The 19,024-nt window shown below is 41.3% G+C and overlaps 1 protein-coding gene across 7 annotated transcripts in view; it reads right to left on the bottom strand.

Annotated features, from left to right (window-relative positions):
• The window catches only part of CDK7 (cyclin dependent kinase 7), a 48,542-nt gene that overhangs the window by 22,595 nt on the left and 6,923 nt on the right, over positions 1-19,024 (bottom strand). For 2 of the 7 annotated variants that reach the window (XM_025388757.1, XM_025388758.1), the window contains exons 3-6: positions 7,360-7,393; positions 5,175-5,242; positions 4,322-4,390; positions 597-707 (exon numbers count right to left, since the gene is read on the bottom strand). In XM_025388757.1, coding sequence (XP_025244542.1) covers positions 597-707; positions 4,322-4,390; positions 5,175-5,242; positions 7,360-7,393 — 282 coding nt within the window. Of the gene's footprint in view, positions 1-596; positions 708-4,321; positions 4,391-5,174; positions 5,243-7,359; positions 7,394-8,957; positions 9,045-19,024 lie in introns of all 7 variants that reach the window. The other 5 variants (XM_025388759.1, XM_025388763.1, XM_025388762.1 and 2 more) reach the window with 5 other exon arrangements.

The raw sequence follows: 19,024 nt of genomic DNA, 5'->3' as shown, positions 1-19,024 counted from the left end.
AAACAGGAAAAAAAAAAAAAAACAAAAAAAAAAAAAAAAAAAAAAAAAAAAAAGAAAAAAAAAAATGAGGGGGCTGGGCACAGTGGCTCACGCCTGTAATCCCAGCACTTTGGGAGGCCGAGGCGGGCAGATCACCAGTTCAGGAGATTGAGACCATCCTGCCTAACATAGTGAAACCCCATCACTACTAAAAAAATACAAAAAATTAGCTGGGCATGGTAGTAGGCGCCTGTGGTCCCAGCTACTCGGGAGGCTGAGGCAGGAGAATGGCGTGAATCCAGGAGACGGAGCTTGCAGTGAGCCAAGATGGTGCCACTACACTCCATCCTGGGTGACAGAACAAGATTCCATCTCAAAAAAAAAAAAAAAAATGAAGGACTGGATCTCTTCTAGTTCTAAATTTCACAAAGTAATATGGAGTCCTCACAGCACCAACTGCTGGAACAACTGAAGAGAACAATATATAGGTAAAAGATGGGATAAAACGGTCAGCTATAAATTCATATTGTTAAACAATTTACATGTTCAGGCCATTATGTACTAAATTGGCTCTATAAAACTTGACTGCTATAAAGAAGCAATATTAAAAACCTTACCCTATGTAGGATCCAATGTTGATGTAAATATTCTAATCCTTGAAGAGTCATCAACATGTAGGCTTTGATGTGTGATGGTGTCAGCACAAGACTATTATCCTTTATTATAACCTGTAAAGCAAGTATACAATATACAGGTACCCTTTATTATTTCAAATAAACGCTACCATATAAAACAATTTATAGACTTAAAATATAAGTATCAATACAGGAGACTCTCAAGAGAGGTTATCTAAGTTTCCTCAGGAAGCACTGTCAGAATCTCCAGAGTTAGATGGGTAGGGAGAGCATTTCTGGTTTGGAAAGAAAGCAGTACTTTGTCCTCTACTGCTTTCGCATGAAAGTAGCAAACACCTGTTGTTTTTGCTTGCATCTTCTAAATGCTTCTAACAATAGCATTCAGTGTTCCTTTGGGAAGCCATCTCTTCTCAGCTTAGTCCATATGGTTAAGGTAGGACTGAGCCAACCTAAGGCCTCCAGAGGTAGGCACATGACCCAGGCATCCCCATTATCACACTGCAGTCTCCTGGTCAAGTGACTGGTTCAGGGATACAAGACAAGTGTGCTAGAATCAAAGAAAAGAAAGCACTTTCATTCCTCAGGTATTATTAAACTCTACAAACATATACCTAGAAGTATCTGGAACACCATATTGAGAACTGTACACATGAAGAAGGCAACAGAGAAGAAAACAGAGCTGAGTTAAAGTGTAAGACTGAGTTTTGATGGCATTATTTGTGAGCTGTGCCTAATGCCAGTTTATTTCTAGATTTACCAGTTAGGAACTAAAAGTTCCCCTTTTCTTTTTTTAAAATCAGATTTAAGGTAAAGCATATCCTTTTTAGTGTATAGTTCCATGTGTTTTGACAAATGCATCCAGTCATGTAACCACCACTATAATCAAAGCATAGTTCCGTAACCTCCCAAAATTCCCTGAGGCCCCTCTGTACTTACTCCTTTCCTTTACCCCAAAGTTCCCATAACCACTGATCTGGTTTCTGATTCCTTTTGTTTTGCCTTTTCCAGAATATCATAGAAATGAAATGATTCAATACATAGTCTTTTTAGCCTGGCTTCTTTCACTTAGCATAACGCATTTCAGATTCATCTATGTTGTTGCAGTTATCAATAGTTTGTTTCTATACCTGAGTAGTATTTCAGTTTGTTTGTACAGTCAGAATGAGGGATGTTTGGATTGTTCCAGTTTTGACAATTATTAATAAAGCCCAACATCTGTGTACCAACTGAATTCTGGCTTTTTTTTTTTTTTTGAGATGGGAGTCTCACTCTGTCACCCAGGATGGAGTGCAGTGGCACAATTTCGGCTCACTGCAACCTCCACCTCCCAGGTTCAATTGATTCTCCTGCCTCAGCCTCCCAAGTAGCTGGGATTACAGGCACCCGCCACCACGCCCAGCTAATTTTTTTTTTTTTATTTTTAGTAGAGATGGGGTTTCGCTATGCTGGACAGGTTGGTCTCAAACTCTTGACCTCTGGTGATCTGCCTGCCTCAGCCTCCCAAAGTGCTGGGATTATAGGTGTGAGCCACTGTGCCCGGCCTCTTTCTTTTAGATAAATACCTAGCAGAGGTATTGCTAGATCACAAGATTATTGATTAGTATTATCAATCACAATATTAGTGATGCTATTATAGATCATAATACTAGTGGTACTGATGCTGGAAGGACCTATCACAATAGGCTATGGACTCAATCACCACCAGTCTGAGCATTTAGTGTGTTCCTATTACTTTCTGATAATGTGTTGTGTGAAATCTTTTTTGCTTTAATTTGGCTGGTGTGTATTTAATTGTATAAGAAACTGCCAAGCTGTTTCCAAAGTGGCTTTATCATTTCACTGCTTTCGCACCAGCAGTGTATAAGAATTCCAGCTGTTGGGGCTGGGCATGCTGGCTTATGCCTGTAATCCCAGCACTTTGGGAGGCTGAGGCAGGTGGATCATGAGGTGAGGAGTTCAAGATCAGCCTGGCCAATATGGTGAAACTCCGTATCTACTAAAAACACAAAAATTATCCAGGCATGGTGGCAGGCACCTGTAATCCCAGCTACTCGGGAGGCTGAGGCAGAAGAATCGCTTGAACCCGGGAGGTGGAGGTGGCAGTGAGCTGAGATCGTGCCACGGCAACAGAGCGAGACTCCGTCCCCCAAAAAAGAAAATAAGAAAAAAAAAAGAATTCCAGCTGTTCCAGTCATGCGAGGTGGCTCACGCCTGTAATCCCAGCACTTTGGGAGGCTGAGGCAGGCAGATCACCTGAGGTCAGGAGTTCAAGACCAGCCTGGTCAACATGGCGAAACCCTGTCTCTATTAAAAATACAAAAATTATCCAGGCATGGTGGCAGGCACCTGTAACCCCAGCTACTCGGGAGGCTGAGGCAGTTGAATTGCTTGAACCTGGGAGGCAGAGGTTGCAGTGAGTCGAGATCTTACCACTGCACTCCAGCCTGGGTGACAATGAGAGACTCCATCTCAAAAAACAAACAAACAAACAAAAAAACCAACAACAAACTTCCAGCCGTTCCATATCCTTGGATTATTCGATTTTTGAGATTCAACTAATATTAATGAATTTTATATTTTTTAAAAAGAAACTTGCCCAGGTGCAGTAGCCCACACCTGTAATTTTAGCACTTTGGGAAACCAAGGCAGGTGGACTACTTGAGGTCAGGAGTTTGAGACCAGCTTGGCCAACAAAGTGAAACTCCATCGCTACTAAAAATACAAAAATTAGCTGGGCATGGGGATGGGTGCCTGTAATCCCAGTTACTCGGGAGGCTGAGGCACAAGAATCGCTTAAACCTGGGAGGCAGAGGTTGCAGTGAGTTGAGATCACGCCACTGCACTCCAGCCTGGGTAACAGAGCGAAACTCTGTCTCAAAAACAAAAACCAAAAAACAAAACAAACTTGGCTTTCAAAAGAATGACATTACTCTGGTTACATGGAAATAAGCTTCTTTATTTTTTAATATAATTTTTAAAGTAGAGACAGGATCTCACTATGTGGTCCAGGCTGGTCTTGAACTCCTGGGCTTAAGCAATCCTCTTGCCTTGGCCTCTCAAAGTGCTCAGAGTACAGGCGTGAGTCACTGCACCTGTCCGGAAATAAAATTCTTATACGTTGGCTGGGCATGGTGACTCATGCCTGTAATCCTAGCACTTTGGGAGGCTGAGGAGGGTGGATCACTTGAGGTCAGGAGTTCAAGACCAGCCTGGCCAACATGGTGAAACCCCGTCTCTACTTCAAATATAAAAATTAGCCAGGCATGCTGGCACCTGTAATCCCAGCTACTTGGGAGGCTGAAGTGAGAGAATCACTTGAACCCAGGAGGTGGAGGCTGCAGTGAGCTGAGATCATGCCATTACACTCCAGGATGGAGTAAGACTCCATCTCAAAAAAAAAAAAAAAAAAAAAAACTTATAGGTCTAATGCTCATTTCTCCAAAAATGATGTCAGCTAGCTATGGGAACTTGGAAGGCAGAAAGGCCAATGAAATCCAAATCTTTGTATGTAACACTGGGAATATCACTAAATGATTAGAAGAAAATAACTCAAGAGATCCTTTTGACTTAGAGTATATCCAAATTTCAACAAAATTAAGCTTTTTTTTTCCTTTTACTAGCAGTATCTTCTTAGGTAGAAAACAAGTATTTAGGTTCTTGTTTGATAAACTGGGACAAAGGAATTTCTCCAGGAATCTTAATCTTACCTCTAGATCAGTTTCCATAAAATCAAAGACAAGGCTAATATTAGATTTATGTCCAAAAGCATCAAGGAGCTGCAAAGTAAAAAAATTAAAATGTGATTCACTATTTAATACCTGACAGTATGATAGCAACTGAGGCAATTTTTTAAAATTTAAAAAGCATTTAAACTGTTGGTAATTCCCTATAAAGCTTAAATCATTTGATTAATTTGACATTTTCCTTTTTTGGACAGTACTAAAGGAATTAGTATTTTGAAGCACAAAAATATTAAATTTTACTTAAAAAAAATACCCAACTTCTTTCCCCAAATATTTGGAGTTATAATTAAGAAATTAACCAGTGAAAACCTCATTCCAGTCTCCAATTTAAAAGAAAAGTCCCAAATGTGATTCTTAAGAACTCCTCTAAATAACAGTGGCTATCATTGAATGAATGAATACATTTTCCATGGCAGGCACTATTCCAGATACATCTGTTCAATTGGCTAGTCTCACAACTACCCTACGGGGCAGGGACTCCGGGGAGTTATGAGTAAACACACTCAAAGTCTCACACAGGCAGAAAGAAAGGTTTTGAATTCAGGTTCACACTCTCAGCCACTATATGCTAGAGCTCCCTAGACTTCAAAATTATTTCTGACAAAATTAGCCTACATGTCAATATTTCATTTATTTAATCAGTGGTATAGTTTTAAAGACAACGTCTACCAAAACAACTGGGATAGGAAATGTATTTCCTTTAAGCTTCTGTAAGGCTCATCTAGAACAAGTCATCTTGCTGAGCCTTTAATCAACATCCATTATATTAAGAAAAGGCAGAGTCCCAAATCCCAGTAACAGTTTTGATCATACTCACACCAATTATATTTGGATGACTTAGCTCCTGTAATAATTTTATCTCTCTTAAGGCTGTTCTATTTATACCTATATAAAAAGGCAAAGCAAAATGTGAGTAATTCTGAAATCTCAAACCTTAAAAACACATTTTTTTTTTTTGAGATGGAGTCTCACTCTGTTGTCCAGGCTGGAGTGCAGTGACGTGATCTCAGCTTACTGCAACCTCCACTTCCCGGGTTCAAGCAATTCTCCTGCCTCAGCCTCCTGAGTAGCTGGGATTACAGGCATGCGCCACCACGCCCAGCTAATTTTTGTATTTTTAGTAGAGGCAGGGTTTCACCATGTTGGTCAGGCTGGTCTCGAACTCCCGACCTCGTGATCCACCTGCCTCGGCCTCCCAAAGTGCTGGGATTACAGGTGTGAGCCACCGCACCCAGCCACAAACACATATTTTTAAAGAAAGGTTAGTCACCTCAGAAAATAGTGAACATTCCACACAAAAATAAGGGCTACTTTGACAATTTTTATGTGAAATCTGTTGTTCTTTTACATTGCTTTATTTTTATTATTAATTTTTTTTGAGATGGGGTTTCACTCTGTCAGCCAGGTTGCAGTGCAGTGGCATGATCTCAGCTCACTGCAGCCTCCACCTCCCAGATTCAAGTGATTCTCCCACCTCAGCCTCCTGAGTAGCTGGGACCACAGGTGCGTGCCTCCACGCCTGGCTAATTTTTTGTACTTTTGTTAGAGACAGGGTTTTGCTATGTTGGCCAGTCTGGTCTCGAACTCCTGAGCTCAGGCGATCTACCCGCCTCACCCTCCCAAAGTGCTGGGATTACAGGCGTGAGCCACCGTACCAGGCCTATATTGCTTTTTTAAAAAAATAGCTTAACAAAGACTATGACAAATGGTGAAAAAAATTTCACTTTATCTATAGGATATCAGGATCTGAAGACCATTAGACTAAGAACATATATAAGTGTGCAGCATATAGATGATAAGCTTCCCTACTCTTGCCCTACAAATGTTAGTGGCATATTGTTTGTGCTAAAAGCAAACTAGTAATAAGACAGTATATATTCCAATACAAATGACAGATTTCAAAATTAAAAATAAGATATAGGCCAGGTGCGGTGGCTCATAATTCCAGCACTTTGGGAGGCCTAGGTGGGCAGATCACTTGAGGCCAGTAGATCGAGACCAGCCTGGCCAACATGGTGAAACCCCATCTCTACTAAAAATACAAAAAATTGGCTGGGCGTGGTGGCACGCACCTGTAATCCTAGCTACTCAGGAAGCTGAGGCAGGAGAATGGCTTGAACCCAGGAGGCAGAGGTTGCAGTGAGCTGAGATCGCACCACTGCACTCCAGCCTGGGCAACAGAGCATGGCACTGTCTCAAAAATAAATAAATAAAATAAAAATATAGTATTGGCACTTACACAGACAATGGGTCTCTTTTAGAAGAGCTATTTTATGATGACTCCTAATAAATAAGACTTTGGAAGAAAGTTTAATGAAATCTTTTCCCCATATATCTATTCCATAGTTAGCTTTATGTACTTTCATGAAAATGTATCCTGAATTTTCAAATTAGAAACTCAGCAACAGAAAAAACAATGGCTTGTAACACGTAAAACCGTAATGAAGACAGAAAGACAAACTAATTAAGCTTGCTGCCTTCCATTTATGTGGGTGATTTAGAATGTTTTTCTGAACATCCAATTGGTAAAAATCACCAAATACTACTCCTCTATCCTGAATCTATCTTTACTCTTCGGGGACACTGCAGTAACTCTATCCAGAACCATTGCTAACTCTTATTAATTAATACTTTGCTAGTTTCTTCAGTGAGAATGAAAACTTTATGCTGGGCATGGTGGCTCAAGCCTGTAATTCCAGCACTTTGGGAGGCTGAGGTCGGAGGATAGCTTGAGGCCAGGAGTTTGAGAGAAGCCTGAGTAACACAGCCAAACCCCATCTCTACAAAAAATAAAACATTAACCACAAGTGGTGGCATATGTTTATAGCCCTAGCTACTCAGGAGGCTGAGGTGGTAGAATTGCTTGAGTACAGAAGCTTGAGGCTGCAGTGAGCTATGATTGTGTCTCTATACTCCAGCCTGGGTGACAGAGCAAGACCCTGTCCTTTTTTAAAAAAAAGGATAAAACTTTTCCTATCTGTCAGATTACATGAAATACTTACCATCTTTAGCTTCTGATCTATGTCCAAGTTTGATCTGGTAGAGAGGGAAAAAAAAACCAACTATATTAAAAACGTGTTAAATTATTTAGAATCAACAAATAATATGTAAACATTTCAAATACTTCACCACAGCAAAAACACAATTAGCAACCGATATGTACCTAGCAGGCAAAAAGAGAGTAGGAATCATGATCGGAAAGACAAAATTAACAATATAAGAATCAAACACCTACCCTTGTCCCTTAAGTTTCCGAACTACACATTCAAATAATAAAATTAAGAATTACCTTTTCAAGGTTCAATGTGAACTAAATAACTAAGGGTACCCTGATTAAAAATAAATATGTAACTTCAAGTTAGCCTACTTGGAGGGAAAGATACAGAAAATAACATGTGGTATAGTTGGTAATAAGTCCAATAATATGCTCTTAGACACTACATTTTTCTTTCTTTTTTTTGTTTTTGAGATGGAGTCTCGCTCTGTTGCCCAGGCTGGAGTGCAGTGGCCGGATCTCAGCTCACTGCAAGCTCCGCCTCCCGGGTTCATGCCATTCTCCTGCCTCAGCCTCCCGAGTAGCTGGGACTACAGGCGCCCGCCACCTCGGCTGGCTAGTTTTTTTTTTGTATTTTTTAGTAGAGACGGGGTTTCACCGTGTTAGCCAGGATGGTCTCGATCTCCTGACCTCGTGATCCGCCCGTCTCGGCCTCCCAAAGTGCTGGGATTACAGGCTTGAGCCACCGCACCCGGCCTAGACACCACATTTTTCAAAAAGCAAAATTACAAATTGTGATGGTTAAAATGTTGTTACTCTGAATAAACATAACAACTTACATTAACAGGTTTAGTCTTACACAAAATAAATTACCTGAGTAAAGAACATTCTCTGTTTTCTAAAAAAAAATGTCAGCAATCAATAAAAGACTGGCGGGGCATGGTGGCTCACACTTGTAAATTCCAACACTTTGATGGGCCAAGGTAGAAGGATCACTTGATCCCAGGAGTTTAAGACCAGCCTGGGCAACATAGCAAGACCTTGTGACTAATAAACATTTTAAAAAATTAGCCAGGAGTGGTGGCACACACCTATAGTCCCAAGTACTCAGGAGACTGAGGCAGGCTACAGTGAGCCATGATCACACTGCTGTACTCCAGCCTAGGCAACAGAGAGAGACTGTCTCAAACAAACAAACAAACAAACATACAGGTGGCTCATGCCTGTAATCCCAGTATTTTGGGAGGCCTGGGTAGGAGGATCGCTTGAGTACAGGAGTTAAAGATCAGTCTGGGCAACAAAGCAAGACTCTGTCACTACAGAAAAATTTAAAAAGTTATTGGGGCACGGTGGCATGTGCCTGTAGTCCCATCTACTTGGGAGGCTGAAGGAGGAGGACTGCTTGAGCCCAGGAGTTCGAGGCTGCAGTGAGCTATATTTGCATCACTGCACTCCAGTCTGGGCAACAGAACAGGAGATCCTACTTCTAACAAACAAAAAAACAACACAGAATTTCTTATTTAAAGTAGTCCATTTAGGATTCATGATTTGCTCACTACAGAGCCCTGAGCCCTGAATAATCAGCAGTGGTAACCAGGGCCTCACCATGGGCCTCAGGTGAAACTGTGAGACATATTGGCTTCAGGTATGACACAGCATATTCACAGCTGTAGTGGCTACCAGGAGAGACTACTGTTTGAGAAAAGGAGAGGGAAGAGTAAAGGAGATTCTGTCTTGCAGCTTAGGGACCAGCTTGGTTGCACTGGGGAAGAGTACCAGGTGGGCTATTGGGGTCCATGAATCCAGGCCTTGGCTCTTGGATGGCATTTCTGGACCTACCCCTGGAACAGAGGGGAACCCACTACCCTGAAGGTGAGTCCCAGGCCTGGCAGCATGCAGCGTAAGCTGACTGAGGAGCCCTGGGCCTTAAGTGAACATTGGTGGTACCCTGGCAATACTCCCTCCCCCATGGTCCTGTGGTGCTGGTGGACACAGGAGCAACTCCTCCACCTGAGGAAAGGGGAAGAAAGAATGGTAATACAGAGTCTGGTAATACAGAGAATTCTGGACCTTATCCAAGACCACCAAGATGGTACCTCTATGAGTGTAGAAAAACTACAGCATTACTGGGTTTGGGGTACCCGCTAATGCAGATATGGTTACAGTGACCAATGACATAGATCGCAACACTCTATTCCCTTTGAATACTTGGAATGCCTTCCAATAAGAATGGTACAAACAAGTCCAGACTGTGAAGACTATAATAAATACCTGACTCTTCAACGTACAGATGGCAATGAACACTCACAAGCATTAAGGCCATCCAGGAATACATACCCTCACCAAATGAACTAAATTAGGCACTAGGGGTCAATCCTGCAGAGAAAGATATGTGACCTTTCAGTTAGAGAATTCAAAATAGCTGTTTTCAGAAAACTGAAAGAAATTCAAGATAACACAGAGAAGGAATTCAGAATCCTATCAGGTAAGTTCAACAAATACTTGAAATAATTAAAAAGAATTAAGCAGAAATTCTGGAGTGGAAAGATGCAACTGACATACTCAAGAATGCATCAGTCTTTGTTTTTTGGAGACAGAGTTTCACTCTTGTTGCCCAGGCTAGAGTGCAACGGCACAATCTCAGCTCATTGCAACCTCTGCCTCCTGAGTTCAAGCAATTCTCCTGCCTAACCCTCCCAAGTAGCTGGAATCACAGGCATGCACCACCACACCCAGCTAATTGTGTATTTTTAGTAGAGACGAGGCTTCACCATGTTCAGGCTGGTCTCGAACTCCTGACCTAAAGTGATCCACCCGCCTCAGCCTCCCAAAGTGCTGGGATTACTGGTGTCAGCCACCATGCCCAACCCTTTTTTTTTCCTTTTTTGAAACAGAGTCTTGTTCTGTCACTCTGTCACCCAAGCTGGAGTGCAGTGGTGCAATCTCGGCTCACTGCAACCTCCGTCTCCCAGGCTAAAGCCATCCTCTCCCCTCAGACCCCCCAAAAAGCTGGGACCACAGGCACAAACCACCATGTCAAGCTAATTTTTCTATATTCTGTAGAGATGGGGTTTCATGATGTCGCCCAGCTGGTCTCAGACTCCTGAGCTCAAGTGATCCACCCACCTCGGCCTCCCAAAGTGCTGGGATTACATGCATGAGCTACTGTGTCCAGCCGCATCAGCCTTTTAATAGCAGAACTGATAAAGCAGAAGGCAGAATTAATGAGCTTGAAAACAGGATATTTAAAAACAGAGGAGACAAAAGAAAAAAAAAATAAAAAATAAATGAGGCATGCCTACAAGATCTAGAAGACAGGCTCAAAAGGGCAAATCTAAGCGTTTTTGGCCTTAAAAAGGAGGTAGAGAGGAGAGGCAAGGTAGAAAGTTAATTCAAAGGGATAACAGGAAACTTCCAAGACACAGAAATAGGTACCAATATTCAAGTACAAGAAAGTTATGGAACATGGGGCTCGGGATGGTGGCTCACGCCAGTAATCCCAGCTACTCAGGAGGCTAAGGCAGGAGAATTGCTTGAACCTGGGAGACAGAGGTTGCAGTGAGCCAAGACTGTGCCACTGCATTCCAGCCTGGGCAAGAAAAATGAGACTCCATCTCCAAAAAAAAAAAAAAAAAGTTGCAGAATACCAAGCAGATTTAACCCAAAGAAGATTACCTCAACACATTTAATAATCAAACTCTCAAAGTCAAGGAATAAGAAAGGATCCTGGGCCAGGCACTGTGGCTCACGCCTGTAATTGAGCACTTTGGGAGGCTGAGGAGGGTGGGTCACCTGAGGTCAAGAAGTCAAGACCAGCCTGACCAACATGGAGAAACCCTGTCTCTACCAAAAATACAAAATTAGCCGGGCATGGTGGCACATGCCTGTAATCCCAGCTACTCGAGAAGGCTGAGGCAGGACAATCGCTTGAACCCGGGAGGAGGAGGTTGTGGTGAGCCAAGATCGCACCATTGCACTCCAGCCTGGGCAACAAGAGCGAAACTCCGTCTCAAAAAAAAAAGAAAAAGAAAGAATCCTAAAAGCAGCAAGAAGAGAAAAGAAACAAATAACATATAATGGAGCCCCCAATATGTCTGGCAGCAGACTTTTCAGTAGAAACTTTACAGGATAGGAAAGAGTGTCAGAATATATTTGAAGTGCTGAAAGAAAGTAACTTTCAACCTAGAATAGCATATTCAGCAAAAATATCCTTCAAACAGGAAGGAGAAATAAAGACTTTCCCAGACAAACAAAAGCTGAGGAATTTCATAAACACCAGACCTGTCCTACAAGAAATGCTAAAGGGAGTTCTTCAATCAGAAAGAAAAGATGTTAATGAGCAATATGAAATCATCTAAAGGTACAAAACTCACTGGTAATAGTAAGTATACAGAAAAACACATAATATTATAACACTGTAATTGTGGTATGTAAACTACTCATATCCAGCAGAAAGACAAAAACATGAAACAATCAAAAACAATAACAATTGTTCAAGACATAGTACAACAAAGTGGGGAGACAAAGTTAAAATGTAGAGTTTTTATTAGTTTTATTTTTGCTTGTTGGTTTGTTTATGTAATCAGTGTTGTCATCAGTTTAAAATAATGGGTTATATTATTTGCAAGCCTGATGTAACCTCGAATCTAAAAACATACAATAGATACACAAAAAATAAAAATTAAGAAATTAAAACGTGCCACCAGAGAAAATCACCTTTACTACTAGCAAGACAGGAAGGAAGGAAAGAAGGAAGAAAAGACCATAAAACAACCAGAAAACAAATAACAAAATGGTAGGAATAAAAGTTCTTACTTATCAATAATATCACTGAATATAAATGGGCTAAACTCTTCAATCAAAAGGCACAGAGTGACTGGATTAAAAAAAAAAAAAAAAAAAGAAGAAGAAGCCCCAATGATCTGTTGCCTACAAGAAACACTTTAACTATAAAGACACACACAGACTGAAAATAAAGAGATGGAAAAAGATATTCACTGCCAATGGAAACCAAAAAAGAACAGGAGTAGTTATATTAAATAAAACACATTTCAAGCAAAAACTATAAAATGAGACAAAGTCACTATATAATGATAAAGGTGTCAATTCAGTAAGAGAATATAAAAATTGAATATATGCATCCAACAATGCGGCACTCAGATATATAAAATATTTTTAGCATCAAAGAGAGAGGCAAACCCCATATAATAATAGCTGGAGGCTTCAACACCCCACTTTCACTACTGGACAGATCAATGCAGAAAATCAACAAAGACACACTGGACTTAATCCACACCACAGACCACATGGACCTAATAGATATTTATAGAGAATGTCATCCAATGGTTGCAGATTAAACATTCTTCTCCTCAGCAAATGAATGATTCTCAAGGACAGACCATATGTTAGGCCACAAAACAAATCTTAAAACATTGCAAAAAACCGAAATCTGATTCAAGTATCTTTTCTGACCACACTGGGATAAAACCAGAAATCAATAACAAGAGGAATTTTAGAAACTATGTAGTACATGAAAATTAAGCAATAGGGCCGGGCGCGGTGGCTCAAGCCTGTAATCCCAGCACTTTGGGAGGCCGAGACGGGCGGATCACGAGGTCAGGAGATCGAGACCATCCTGGCTAACACAGTGAAACCCCGTCTCTACTAAAAATACAAAAAACTTAGCCGGGCGNAAAAAAAAAAAAAAAAAAAAAAAAAAAAAAAAAAAAAAGAAAATTAAGCAATACACTCCTGAATGACCAGTGGGTCAATGAATAGATGAAGAAGAGAATTGAAAAATTTATTGAAAGAAATGATAATGGAAACACAACATACCAAAACCGTGGGATACAGGGAAAGCAGTACTCAGAGGAAAGTTTATAGTTATAACTGCCTACATGAAAAAAAAAAAACTTTCAAATAAACAATGATGCATCTCAAAGAACTAAAAAAGCAAGAGCAAACCAATCCCAAAGTTAGAAGACAATAATAAAAATCAGAGCAGAAATAAATGAAATTGAAACAAAAAAAAATACAAAAGATCAACAAAATAACAAGTTGGTGTTTTGAAAAGACCATCAAAATTGGACACATGTTCTTCAAGTTGCCCACTTGGATCTCTCCCAAGTGCACTTTTGTTTCTTTCCTACTCTAAAGCTTTTTAATAAACTTCCTGCCGGCACAGTGGCTCACACCTGTAACCCCAGCACTTTGGGAGGCCGAGGCAGGGAGATAACGAGGTCCGGAGTTCGAGACCATCCTGGCCAACATGGTGAAACCCCATCTCTACTAAAAATACAAAAGTGGGGCCGGGCGCGGTGGCTCAAGCCTGTAATCCCAGCACTTTGGGAGGCCGAGACGGGTGGATCACGAGGTCAGGAGATCGAGACCATCCTGGCTAACACGGTGAAACCCCGTCTCTACTAAAAAAATACAAAAAACTAGCCAGGCGATGTGGCGGACGCCTGTAATCCCAGCTACTCGGGAGGCTGAGGCAGGAGAATGGCATGAACCCGGGAGGCGGAGCTTGCAGTGAGCTGAGATCCGGCCACTGCACCCCAGCCTGGGTGACAGAGCGAGACTCCGTCTCAAAAAAAAAAAAAAAAAAAAAAATACAAAAGTTAGCCAGGCCTGGTGGTGTGCGCCTGTAATCCCAGCTACTCAGGAGGCTGAGGCAGGAGACTCACTTGAACCTGGGAGGTGGAGTTTGCAGTGAGCCGAGATCACGCCACTGCACTACACCCTAGCGTCAGAGTGAGACTCCATCTCAAAAAATAAATAAACAAACAAACTTCCACTCCTGCTCTAGGAAAAACAAAAATCTCTCCTGCCACCATAAGAAGAGGTGCCTTGCTTCCACCATGATTTGAGTATGGATTTTTGGTACATGCTAGGCAGAAAATGCCGGCGTGACCAGTCCCAATAAAAATCCTGACCACTAAAAACCTTACCCAACCTTTAGACTAAAAGAAAAGGAGAGAAGATGCAAATAAATAAAATCAGATGTGAAAAAAGGGGACATTACAACCAATACCGCAGAAATCCAAAGGATCATTAGTGGCTACTATGAGTAACTATACACCAAGAAACTGGAAAACCTAGAAGAAACAGATACATTCCTAGACACATACAACTTACCAAGATTGAACCATGAAGAAATTGAAAACCTAAACAGGCCATTAACAAGTAATAAGATTGACGCCATAATAAAAAATCTCCCAGCAAAAAGCCCAAGACCTGATGGCTTCAATGCTAAATTTTACCGAACATTTGAAGAAGGGCTAGGCTGGGCACAGTGGTTATCCCAGCACTTTGGGAGGACGAGGCAGGCAGATCACTTGAGGTCAGGAGTTTGAGACCACCCTGGGCAACATGGTAAAACCCCATCTCTACTAAAAATATAAAAAGTAGCCAGGCGTGGTGGTGCATGCCTGTAATCCCAGCAACTTGGGAGGCTGAGGCAGGAGAATCACTTGAACCCAGGAGGTGGAGGTTGCAATGAGCTGAGATCACGCCACTGCACTCCAGGTCTGGGTGGGCAATAGACAGAGACAAAAAAAAAAAAAAGAGAAGAGGGTAGGGGAGGGGAGGGGAAGGAGAGGGGAAGGGAAAAGGGAAGGGGAGGGGGAGGAGGGGAGGTGGCTAATACCAATACTACTCAAACTATTCCAAAAAGCAGAAAAGAAGTAAATACTTCCAAACTCATTCTATGGGGCCAGTATTACCCTGATACCAAAATCAGACAAAGACACATCAAAATAAGAAAACTACAGGCCAATATCCCTGATGTACATTGATGTAAAAATCCTCAAAAAAATACTAGCAAACTGAATTCAACAATACATAAAAACATCATTCATCATGACCAAGTGGGATTTATCCTGGGGATGCAAGGATGGTTCAACATATGCTAATCAATCAAAGTGATATATCATATCAACAAATGAAGGACAGAAACTATATAATCATTTCAACTGATGCTGAAAAAGCATTTGATAAAATCCAACATCACTTCATGACAAAAACTCTTAAAAAACTGGGTATAGAAAGAACATACCTCAACATAATAAAAGCCGTATACTACAGACCCACAGCCAGTATACTGAATGGGGGAAAACTGATTTCCTTTAAGAGCTGAAGCACACCAAGGATGCCCACTTTCACCACTGTTATTCAATATAGCACTGGAAGTCCTAGCTAGAGCAAGCAGACAAGAGAAAGAAATAATGGGCATTCAAATTGGAAAGGAAGAAGTCAAATTCTTCTTGTTTGCAGACGATATGATCTTATATTTGGGAAAAACCTAAAGACTCCACCAAAAAATGACTAGAACTGATAATTCACAAAAGTTGCAGCATACAAAAATCAACACACAAAAATCAATAAGCCTGCTATATGCCCACAGTGAACAATCTGAAAAAGAAATCAAGAAAGTAATCCCCTTCACAACAGCTACAAATAAAATTAAATATCTAGGAATTAACCAAATTAAGTGAAAGTTCTCTAAAATAAAAACTATTGGCCAGGTGCGGTGGCTCTCACCTGTAATCCCAGCACTTTGGGAGGCCAAAGCGGGTGGATCATGAGGTCAGGAGTTTGAGACTAGTCTGGCCAACATAGTGAAACCCTGTCTCTACTAAAAATACAAAAAATTAGCTGGGTGTGGTGGAGGGTGCCTGTAATCCCATCTACTCAGGAGGCTGAAGCAGGAGAATGGCGTGAACCCGGGGGGCGGAGGTTGCAGTGAGCTGAGGTCACACCATTGCACTATAGCCTAGGCAACAGTGTGAGACTCTGTCGTGGGAAAACAAAACAAAACAAAACAAAAAACCATCATTGGTGAAAGACACTGAAGATAACACACCAAAAAAATGGAGAGATAATTCATATTCATGGATTGGAAGAATCAATATTGTTAAAATGCCCATACAACCTAAAGCAATCTACAGATTCAATGTAATGTCTATCAATATACCAATGACATTCCTCATGGAAATAGGAAAAACAATCCTAAAATTTGTGTAGAACGACAAAGACCCAGAATAGCCAAAGTTATCCTAAGAAAAAAGAACAAAAGGGAGGAATCGCATTACCCGACTTCATACAACAAAGCTATAATAACCAAAACAGCATGATATTGGCATAAAAACACACACACAGACCAGTGGAACAGAATAGAGAACCCAGAAAAAAATCCATACATCTACAGCAAACTCATTTTCAACAATGGTGCCAACAACATACAATGAGGCAAAGACATTTTCTTCAATAAATGGTGCTGTGCCTTAAGCAGAGGTTAGGTTTGCTGTACAGATTTAAGTTGATGCCTTCTGCATTAATAGTCTCTAGAGATTTAGTCTTTCTTCTCTTCCTGGTGCAGAGGAGATGCCCTGTCAAAGAGATACTCCTTTATAAACGTACAATTCCCTTAAAAAAGGGCAGCTTTTCAGATCTACTCCTGTATCTGCAGTTTCTCAGGATAACCAGCTCACAATAATCAACATGCCAAAGAGGCATATTTTTGAAACCACCTTTGCAAAAATTACAACAGTGAGCAAAACCTGACATAGGTGACTCCATCTTTGCTTTTTTTTTTTTTTTTTGAGACAGAGTTTTTGCTCTTGCTGCCCAGGCTGGAGTGCAAAGGTGCAAGCTCAGCTTACCGCAACCTCCGCCTCCTGGGTTCAAGCAATTCTCCTGCCTCAGCCTCCCGGGTAGCTGGAATTACAGGCATGCGCCACCACGCCAGGCTAATTTTGTATTTTTAGTAGAGATGGGGTTTCTCCATGTTGGTCAAGCTGGTCTGGAACTCCCGACCTCAGGTGATCCACCTGCCTCAGCCTCCCAAAGTGCTGGGATTACAGACGTGAGCCACTGCGCCTAGCCCTATCTTTGCTTTTAACCTCACAAGCTTTTTGCTCATTCCTGAGTGTTGGCAATGCTAACTATGGGAGAAATTCAGGGTAGAGTTTAACTGTGAAACAAAGATGATAACAGTCCTTTCCCAAAATTAACCCACTCCTTGCTCAGAGACTAAAAGCATCTTTGTAAAATTACACGAGGTTAAAATTATTGTTCAGGAGTTATGTAGCCAAAGGTAACAAGAATTTTGTAACCTCCACAATTGCTCCTATAGATAACATCACTACCGTAAAACATAAAACTGGTAGGTGGGGTATCTTTCAGACCTTGCATTTTGATGGACCAATTGGTGCCACTTGGACCAGGAGCCCGTATGAAGAAACTGACTCAACCGGTTCTGTGACCCCTACTCAGGAAATGAGTCAGCGCAAGAAGACAGGGCAACTCCCTACGATTTTATCCAAGACCCAACCAATCAGCATTCCCCATTCCCTAGCCCACTGCCTACCAAACTACCCTTGAAAAACCCTCACCTCCGAATTCTCAGGGAGGCAGATTTGAGAATTATCTACTGTCTTCCTCACTTGGTTGGCCCTGTGACAATTAAACTCTTTCTTTGCTGCAAACAAAATAAATAAGTGGTGCTGGGAAAACTGGATATCCATATGCAGAAGAATGAAACTAGACCCGTATCAATCATCATATACAAAAATCAAATCAAAATGGATTAAAGACTTAAATTGAAGACTTCAAACTATGAAATTACTGAAAGAAAACACTGGAAAGCCTCTCCAGGACATTGAACTGGACAGAGTTCTTGAGTAATACCCCACAAGCACAGGCAACCAACGCAAAAGTGGACAAATGGGATCACATCAAGTTAAGATGCTTCTGCAGAAAAAAGGAAACAACACAGTGAAGAGAAAACCCACAGAATGACAGAAAATATTTGCAAACTATCCATCTGATAAGGGATTAATATCCAGAATATATAAGGAGCTCAAACAACTCTATATGAAAAAAATCTGATAATCCAATTTAAAAATGGGCAAAAGATCTGAATAGATATTTCTCAAAAGAAGACATACAGATGGCAAACAGCATATGAAAAGGTGGTCAACATCACTGAGCATCAGAAAAACACAAATGAAAACTACAATGAGGGCTGGGGCCGCTGGCTCATGTCTGTAATCCCGGCACTTTGGGAGGCTGAGGCGGGTGGATCACGTGCTCAGGAGTTCGAGACCAGCCTGGCCAACATGGTGAAACCACATCTCCACTAAAAACACAAAAATTAGCTGGGTGTGGTGGTGTGGTGCGCACCTGTAACCCCAGCTACTCAGGAGGCTGAGGCAGGAGAATTGCTTGACCCCGGGAGGCGGAGGTTGCAGTAAGCCGAGATTGTACCACTGAACTCCAGCCTGGGTGACAGAGTGAGACTGTCTCAAAAACAAAAACAACAAAACCTACAATGAGAGATCATCTCACCTAAGTTTAAATGGCTTTTATCCAAAAGATAAGGATGAATCCTGGTGAGGATGTGGAGAAAAGGGAACCCTAGGTACACTGTTGGTGGGAATGTAAATTAGTGTAACTGCTACGGAGGACAGTTTAGATGTTCCTCAAAAAACTAAAAATAGAGCTATCATATGATCCAGCAATTCCATTACTATGTATATATGCCAACAGATTCAGTATGTCCAAGAGATATCTTAACTCCCATGTTTATTGCAGCACTATTCACAATAGCCAAGATTTAGAGGCAATCTATGCGTCTGTCAAACAAATGAATGAATAAAGAAAATGTGGTA

Source organism: Theropithecus gelada, chromosome 6, assembly GCF_003255815.1.
Source record: "Theropithecus gelada isolate Dixy chromosome 6, Tgel_1.0, whole genome shotgun sequence".
Taxonomy (NCBI): Eukaryota; Metazoa; Chordata; class Mammalia; order Primates; family Cercopithecidae; genus Theropithecus; species Theropithecus gelada.
The sequence above is the reverse complement of the archived record's forward strand: the minus strand, read 5'-3'. Positions and strand labels throughout refer to the sequence as shown.